The sequence below is a fragment of the Quercus suber genome, unplaced genomic scaffold, assembly GCF_002906115.3.
Source record: "Quercus suber isolate HL8 unplaced genomic scaffold, Cork oak 2.0 scaffold_800, whole genome shotgun sequence".
NCBI classification, from domain to species: domain Eukaryota; kingdom Viridiplantae; phylum Streptophyta; class Magnoliopsida; order Fagales; family Fagaceae; genus Quercus; species Quercus suber.
This window is the reverse complement of record NW_027070235.1, coordinates 16,257-25,799: the sequence shown is the minus strand read 5'-3', so window position 1 is coordinate 25,799 and position 9,543 is coordinate 16,257. Positions and strand designations below refer to the sequence as shown.

The 9,543-nt window shown below is 37.6% G+C and overlaps 1 protein-coding gene across 1 annotated transcript; it reads right to left on the bottom strand.

Moving 5' to 3' along the window:
- Window positions 1–2,777: 2,777 nt before the first annotated feature.
- Window positions 2,778–4,423, bottom strand: LOC136064922 (uncharacterized). The gene is made up of 2 exons (XM_065767389.1): window positions 3,442–4,423; window positions 2,778–3,379 (listed from the first exon to the last, which is right to left on the bottom strand). The coding sequence occupies exons 1-2, from the start codon at window positions 4,421–4,423 to the stop codon at window positions 2,778–2,780; spliced, it is 1,584 nt and encodes a 527-aa protein (XP_065623461.1).
- Window positions 4,424–9,543: the final 5,120 nt, after the last annotated feature.

The following is a 9,543-nucleotide window of genomic DNA, read 5'->3' as shown; positions in this document are numbered from 1 at the left end:
TGGATTGTTGCTTGTCTAGATAGACTACTCTGCATTAGATTGGGACATAGTTTATTATTTTCTTATTCAGACAAGAGGAGTTTAAGGTTTATTTATTGGGTATTCCTGTGTTCCTTCACCGTCTTAAGTGCGTTGTTTTTGTTCACCTAAAAACAAGGAAAAGAAAAAAGAAAAAAAAAAAAAAAAAAAGGTAGGGGCTGGGGGCTGGGTGGGTGGTGCTAAGCATTGTGTCCATTTTTTTTTTTTTTTATTATAAATATTCTGCAGGTGGGAGCATGAATGGTCGATCTGTATGCCAAAGCTTCTTGTTCTTATTTCTCATTAAACCAATGGATCAATGGAAGTGAAACGATGATCAGAGTGGAAATTCAGTATACTTGAGGGCTGGAGCCTTTTAAAATTTTTTTACCCTGGATTTGGTTTCAGGATCATTGATGTATTGTAGAATTTCATTTTCTTGGTAATTTTGGTAGAGCCTTAAGAATTGTGTTTATTATATTACTGTTCCTTCCATTGGAACGGCTTTTTTCTTCTAGTTTAAATAAATGTACTCTCTTTTTATTAAATGAATTTGTCTTTGTCTTTAAACACCGTTCTTATCCCGTGCCTGCCCATTAAAAGTTGCAATGTGTATACCTTTAATGATAAAGATGCTCTCTCTCTCTCTCTCCCTATGTGTGGTTGAACTTAGTTGTAACTTCTGAAGCATGTCAAACATGTGTTCATGTGCTTCTCTCTATCTTACTGCGTGTGGTTGAACTTAGTGTGTTTTTTTTTGTTGATAAAAGTTGAAGTTAGTTGTTGTGACATCTGAAGCATGTGAAACATCTGTTTTTAATAATGTTATTTTATAAGTTAGTTGTGGTTCCTTCACCGTCTTAAGTGCGTTATTTTATAATAATGTTATATTAATAATTTAAAAATGCAATACATTTTGTTTTTAATGTACTACATTCACTTGCCTTTGAAATGTGATGCTCTCTGAACTAGTCTAGATAGGTGATTACCGATTACAACCCTTGAATGTTTAACTGTTTAGTGTGGAGTACGGACCAGTGGGCAATGGTATAGAAATTGGATGATGAAAATGCATGCTGGAGCTTGGCAAGGATGATGAAGACTTGGACAGTGAGTCAGTGACATATGTTTGGAATTGGGTTTGGAAGAGCATTGTGGATGTAGGTAGAGCTGGAATAAGTAGAAATGGCTTAAGGGATCCGAGAGCCTGATTATTACTCCTCAGCCTTGGACTAAGGCTTGTAGAGGCACTATGGCGCCTGTCGGTGGCTCTGCTGGCCATTACTTTTTCCTTTTTCTATTTCAAGGTAACTTGCACACATTAGAGGGATGGAATTAGAGGTGGAATGTCATTTGGGGTAGAGCTTATTGGTACGCAATATTATGTAGCCTGATCTTTATTTGGGCTACGGATCATTGGTATATGGCTTGATCTTTAAGACTATGACAACTCATCATCTAATTCTATGAAATATATATATATATATATATATATATATTAGAGATAATTACAATATGTTACCAACTCCACAGCTCAAACCATTTTCCTACTACTTCTCAGGTACTTTGTATGTGCTTCCCAATCAGATTTGCACTTTTGTATGTGCCTACATTTGAAAGGCTAGATAAGCTTTTTATTTTCTTCTCTTTCCTTTTCTTTTTCTTTTTTTATTTTTAGTGAATAAATTTTCTTGAACAATTTTTTTACAAATAACAAGATAAATAACTGCAGCCAGATGTGCCTTGATGTTCACAATAGTTACCAACAAATAATTGCATTTGTACGAAAGAAACAAAAACGTGATGTTTTGAAAAAAAAATTAAAGCAAAAATACGTCTAAAGGAAAGCGAGTTTTGAAAATTGAGATTCAGAACTCGAGTTTTATAGACTCGAGTTCTTCTTAAGTCCCTCACCTCAGACATTCTGAATCCCCTGTTTGGGAGAGCCTCCCCTGTTCCCTGTTTTTCCCAGTGAAACTCGAGTTTCATAAACTCGAGTTCCACTGGAATTTTTTTTGCAATCCCCTGTTTAGGCCGAAGGCCTCCCCTGTTTTGCCTTTTTCCCCAGTGAAACTCGAGTTTCATAAACTCGAGTTCCACTGGGAAATTTTTTTTTGCAAATCCCCTGTTTAGGCCGAGAGGCCTCCCCTGTTTTGCCCTGTTTTGCCAGTGAAACTCGAGTTTCATAAACTCGAGTTTTATGAATTTTTTTTTTTTTACCTCTTTGGCAAATCCCCTGTTCAGCAAACTACTCTGTTTTTCCCAGTGGAGCCCTTGAGTTTCATAAACTGAAATGCATTTGCCTGAAAAACAACAAAAGGCATTCTCAATGTATCAACGTTCTAAACATGTGCAACCATGCTTAATTTGCAATTCTAACCGTACTACTCAAATCACAATCTTCATAGTGGTACATTGGATAGAGAATTACAAGTACATTCAACAAAAACTGCAAAAAGTTCACATAGAGCCAATACAACGTAGTCACTTCTCCTAAGATCAAAGGTCCGCTGGACAAAAATGTCATTCATGGAAGCATGCCTGAAAAACATAGACTAATCACGTTAGGAGACAATATAGTAAACATTAGGTAAACATCGAATGAACAACAATTATTTAACCAATGCATAACTTCTTGGCATCTACCTACCTACTATGGAACATGACCGCTTGTGGAAGCGCCATGGGACTGCGGACATTTTCTGCGGTTATGCCGGAAGCATGACACAGTCCACATGTCTGCTTAGGTTGACTCTCTATCAAATCTGTGTCCTCCCTCCGCCATCGTCGTTCTCGACATTATTCCTCACTCCATCCATCTCATTCCTTATTCTTGACATCACTGGTCTCCCTTTGCCCGTAACAAATGCTGGATTAGGCAACCACTTTGGCCCAATGGGATCCCCCCACAATGACTGTGACTTAGGAACCACAAATGCATGCTCATAAGTGTTAATGGCATTGTTCAAACCATAACATGGGTGAATATATGTGGTTGAATCAATATGCAAATAGTCACATACTCTAATTGTATGTGAACACGGGATCCCTATGTTTTGCCATTTCCCACAACTGCATGTTCTGTCCTGTAACCGAACTTCATAACTGTGGTTTCCTCCTCCTGCACTACACGTGTTGAGTTGGGTAACTACTTGAAATATCAGCTCTTCATTGCTAAATGGCTTGAGATAGTGTTTCTCAGATTTACGCTTATTTCCTTCCCACGTGGATAAGGCATGTGCACTCCATTTCTTACCCTCTGAGAACTCAAAATGGTATTCTTTGCGCCGGTCATGGAAATATTGAACAAGTTTATTCCAAGTGAACTCAACCAACGCGGCAATAGGAAGGCCTCGTGCACCTTTCAATACACCATTAAAGCACTCTGATATTTGGTTGTCATTGCCCCAAAACGTCTCCCACCATCATGTGACTGGGTCCACATATCCACAGACTCGCGCATTAGGTATGTGTATGGAAGATAATCTTGATTCTTTTCCTTGCCATCCTTCCCCGTCACCTTCTTCTTATTCCTAATGGCCTCAATTTCCGCCTGCTTAATGGACTCCATTATGGTATCAAATTTAACTGCCTGACTAGCATATCCCGCTTTCAACGCCGCTGACTTTAGAGTTGAGTTCTGAAAATGGGTGTTAAAGTTGCTAGCAACATGTCGAAGCATATCTATGAAATACCCGTGGTCTTCCATCATCCCTTCTAGGCCATTTGCAATGGCGTTTTTGATACCAAGATGTCGGTCAGAAATTATGCAAATGCCTTCGTCAGGTATCACGTGGTCAATCGCTTCTCTGAGGCACTGTAAAAACCACCTCCAACTGGATCCTGACTCACAATCCACAACAGCAAAGGCGAGAGGGAATACCTTGTTGTTAGCGTCGGTTGCCATTGCGACCAACAACTTTCCCTGATATTTACCATACAGATGGGTCCCATCAATACTAATAACCGGCTTGCAATATTTAAATCCTGATATGCATGGACCGAAAGACCAAAACACATAATGCAACAATACAGTGTCATCTTCATCGGTGGGTGTAAGACGATAGAATACTTGGGTAGTCGGGTCCTGATCAATATATGCCATTAGCAACTTTTGCAATCTTTGGTAAGACTCTTCCCAATTCCCAAACATCTTCGCAATCGCCTTTTGTTTCGCATCCCATACCTTGTAGTAAGAAGGCTTATGACCATTATATTTCGTTTCTATCATAGATCTGAGATGCTTAACTGGGGTAGTGTGATCCTCACATAACTTCTGATGGATGTCTAATGCAATAAAATTACAACTCATCATTCTACCATCATTTCGCACCCCAAGCTCTACACACGTGTGAGGACCCACATACACGGTGATCATCCATAGTCGGTGGAGATTGGGCTTCATAACTGCGCAAACATACCACTTGCATGACTCATGCACGCATTTCGCACAAAGTTTTTTCGTCGTCGACCTAGTGTAAGTAAAATATTTTGTTTCCTTGAGGGCACAATTTGTTAATACGCGCTTCACCTCCTCTTTATTGGCAAACGTCAACCCTTTGCACAAATTCATCCCCTCTCCCAAGTAGACACAAATGACATCTCAATATGTGAAGGATCGACCATATTTCCCAAGTATTTGTAGAGAATGACAATGCAGGAGGTTCGTAGGCAGGGATTGTGTTTGCAATGTTTTGGACGCTAATGACATTGTCTGCATAAGGTTCACTACCATCCAATGTCTCGTCGTCATCAATGTCCCTCTCAAAGTCCCCAAAGTCCCCTCTGTCAATCATGTCTTCATACTCATCTATTTCGGCAAAATCTTCATCATTCATGGCAATATTCTCATTAACATAGTCGTCGTCATCATCGTCTCATCATTGTTAATGGCAGTAGTCTCATCAACATAGTCGTCGTCGTCATCATCATCATCACCACCACCATCGGCATGAACATCATCATCCTCTACATGTGTAGAATACTCATATTGAGCATCCGGAACCGTAACTTGTAAGGTTGTGGTTGTTTGTTGGATATCCTCTTGCCAAACTGCACGCGGCTCCAACTGTATGTACAACTCAATGTTAGTTACTTCAGCTATTCTCTCCAACTTGTCAAACATGATCTTTACATGTTTGTCTGTTTCTATCGCCATATACTTGTAATTAATCCGATGCTTCAAGATTTCATTTGGCATACGATAAGTAATTTGTATGTTGTGCACAGCAGGATTCTCACACAACTCTTCCATGACAACCTTCTTCAATTCATCAAGGGTCTTCAACCTACGATCAATTTGAGTATAATAGGTCTTTATACCCGGCCCTTCAAATGGCAATCCCTTGTTCGCATTGGCATTCTTAAGCGGACCACCGTGGTATAGGATTATATCAATTTCAGGCATTGTGAACCTGTTCAAGTCAAGTTACTGTGTTAGTTAAATCACATAATCTGAACCATGATTGCATAAAAGACAACTATAAACTTAGCCTTATTGACTTATAAACCTAAATTTTGTCATGCTTTTTTATTCTGATTTGATGCTATGTTATCATACTTTGTTCAATTTAAAAGTGAACACAGTATGTGATTGCTTAATTCAAGAAATTTGAATCAACTATGGAAACAAGCATTTTCACAAACACCTTAAAGGCAATCTTTCAATAGGAAGCTCGTATGGACTAAGCCCCATAAATTTAAACTTTGATCTACAAATTTACACAAATTCAACAAATTATATATAAACATCAAATATGAGACTCAATTTGTACTTATCAGTTATCACACACCCAGTTTTTCTACCATTTCTTTTTATGGGCAAATAAATACTCAAACAATGAACACTACCAACACAAAGTTCTATACATGTTGCATAATGGAAAATTAACTAAGTTATGTCAACTATCTACAAAATAAATACTCAAACTCTTTAACCCACACCCATAGACTATTACCCAACTACAATTAAATTATGGAAACCCTTACCTGAGATATGAATTTGATGAGAAGGAAGAGCAGTGAGAGAGGAGTGTGGTGAGTGAGAGTGAGAGGCAATGTGGTGAGTGAGAGTGAGAGGCAATGTGGTGAGTGAGTTATGGGTGAGTTAGAGTTAGTGAGGGTGAGATTTAGTGAGGCCGAGAGACCCAGTGAGATACTCTGTTTTGGGTATTTGGCTTTGTGTTTCTGTCATACGCAGTGTTAAGGGAGAGACATTTTTAATAGTATGCACAGTGGAACTCGAGTCTATAAGACTCGAGTTCTTCGAAATCTTTCATTAACTACATTCTTAAGATGGAAATGTATTTTCCAACAAAACTCGAGTTTTAAATACTCGAGACTTGAAAAACGAGTTTTAAAAACTCGAGATCTAGGTGTCTCTTACTTTTTCCAGGTCAGCGGTAAAAAACAGAAAGTGAGTTTTTAAAAATCGAGATTGTACTACAGATCTCGAGTTTCAGAAACTCGAGATGCTAGTTTCCTTTTTACTTCCGCGCGTTGCCTAACTTACTATATACTAATCTCTTGCACTGTTACTTTGCCCATTTCCCCACCAATTACATTTTGGTCAGGATTAATCTCACTTAGCTATTTACATGGCCATAAGGTTCTTCTACAAACTCCCCACAAGGATGGCATTAGATGTTAAGAAATTCTAATCCTCAACATCCTTAATCCATATTGGGGCCCAATACCAAACTTTGGATCCGTAGTGTCAAATCTCTCAAGGAATCATCTCTCAAAGTCAAAGACACCAAACATTGTACACAATAATAAAATAATAAAATAGTAAAGAAAATAAAAATTTAAGGGTTCAGTCATTAATCAAATAGATTTCATCCTCACTAATCTGTTCAGATCCATAAACTCCAAAAGTTTGGGACTAGGGCTTATTAGTTGTTGTTTCACAAGCAAAAATAGAGTTAGCTGCAAAATATGAGTTGTTTTACAAAACCCCATTTTTATTTTATAAAAGCCCTTTTTACAAGAATCTCATCAAACCAATGAACAAATTAAGCACATAATTTTGTTTTATTTTTTAAATGGTTATTCACATAAATATGTATATGTAGAAAATACCTGGTTGCTCTGTCAACCAAGAAACCATTCTTACAAGAATTCTAACAAAAACCAATGAACAAATTAAGCATATTAAAATTAGAAATATACAAATTTAATATGAGAACAAAAACCCAACTTAAAGGTAAAAACAAAGAATTAGATTCAAGTTAAAGTGGACTCACTGTTAGCAAGGGACAACTTGAGCAATAGGAGAGGCAAACTAGTGAGGGCCTTGGAATAGATGTTCTCATTTGATAACGCAACCCGGCACCAAGTGTTCAGAGTGATGCAGGAGCATTTTCAAAGCTGTTTTAAAATGTTTTGATTGAGTCAAGCTAGCAGCCTTAGCTGTTGAGAATAGTTAGTTACAGCTATCTTTGTGTCCAAACAAGAGCCTTAAGGCAGTTAGCTTAAATGGCAGTCTTTCTTATCTGAATTAGTTAGTCTTGTTAATGAATTAGTTACTTGTATTTGATGTAACCAGTGTTAGTTTGACACTTGGCAAAAAACTAATGGTTGTTAGTCGTAGGACAGATTGTATAAGTATTGATGCAGCACACGTGTAGAAGTAGAATCTATAACACACAATTACTACAACTCTTCCACAAAACCTAAGTTATACAAGAACACTAGGCTAGTAGGCAAAATAATAGAAAAAACCTCTCTAGCAAACTTTTATTAATAAACGCATAACAATAAACCACCACCCTATAAAGAATATAAAGAGTATATATAGGAATAGAAGTTATCCTACTCCTTTTAGGATAAGAATTAATAAACCTACTTCTACTTGATAAAGGAAAAACAATTTAACTCAGAAAAGAAAAATAATTAAAATCCCAATTCAACTAGGAAAAAGGATTTTAATTCAACATGATAGAGTAAATAAATCCTAATTCAAATAGGAAAAGGAAAACAATAAAAAACTCTTTGCTCTTCATAACGTGATTTGCATCAAGTACTCTTGTACTCTCATTTTTGTAATCAATTTTTGAGAATTAGTGATTTTAAGCCTTCGTGTGCTTTTCATTTCGTTGGAACTTAGTGTTCTTGCAGAGGTGCCTAACCACCTACTAAATGTTCTAAGCAACTCTTATTGCTTCACAAACCCAAAATAGTTTTAGCCTACACACATTCCCTACATCAGTTTGGTATCAAAGCTTAAGATCCTTAGGATTCAAGTTCCTTTGCATTTTTTTTCTTCATCCCAAATCCATGAACCCATCAAGATTCAATCTTGATTGTTAATTCTGATCCTAAACACCTTCCTTTAGTTAACCACAGCCTTCAATTGCTTTAGCAATTAGTTTGCAACAGCAATAAGTCATGGTAAGTGAGAAGGGAAGAAAGGTTAAGGGAAAGAAGTCTACTGTTTCTACAGTAGATGGGGAAGACATTGCAGCCAACGAAAAGGGGATCAAGGGGGTCAACTTGATTTCACAGTTGAGGTAGCATTGTTGAGGAGGCAATTAAATGCCTTAATTGAGCATTTGGGAAGAGATAGGGTGTTTCCACAACAGCAAGTTGGTCATAATGTTGCTGAGAATGATGCTTCAGAGGATGGGGAGAATGAGGAACCATTTGTCCCAATTCAAAGACAAAGGCAGCAAAATAGGAATCAAGATAGGCAAGGCCATGTTCCTGTGATGGTCCAGCCAAGAGAGCCTGAATGTTAGGAATATGAAATAACCCCTTTAGTTAGGTAGTTAGCTAATTGGTTGAGATTAGGATGAGTTAGTTAGGATTTGAGCACATGTAGCTCATTTAACACATAGCTTAATTCATAAAGCACATGTTGAATTAACTAGCCAAATATCTTGAGCCATGTGAGCCAATGACATTAGAGCTAGTTTCCTATACATGATTGTAATTCAACATTAGATATCAATTGAAAAATAAACCAACTTCTTAGTACATTAGTGCATCTCTCTCTCTCTCTCTCTCTTAATCTCTCTCTTTCTCTATGGAGGGTGACTATCTTGAATTAAGTTAATTTCCCTACAATTCTCATCAATCCCCCTACAATTCCTATCCATCCCCATTAGGAACCACCAAATTCCTAACATTTGGTATTAGAGTTGTCAATCTTGAGACGAGTGAATATGACTGGAAAGAAATCTTGAAAATGGTGAATGAAGTTTCAAAGTAGATTAAGGCCTTGACAGAATCTCACAAGGCTGTTTCAAAGAAAGTCAAGGCCTTGGCTGAATCTAACAAGGCCATGAATAAAGAGCTCTCAAGATTGCTAGAGGTTCTTGAGAATATGACAGAAGAGGACTACAATCTCTTGATTCGACTGACCAAGAATCCACAATACATGAACCTATTGCTGTTGGTGTGGAGCAAGAACACGCTGTTAGTGTGAATACAACTGATCAAATGGTGTTTGACGTTGGCCAAACTCATGCTTCAACAAATGGGGCTGCTCATGTAATCAAGAATGTATGCGTGCTTTGCGTTATG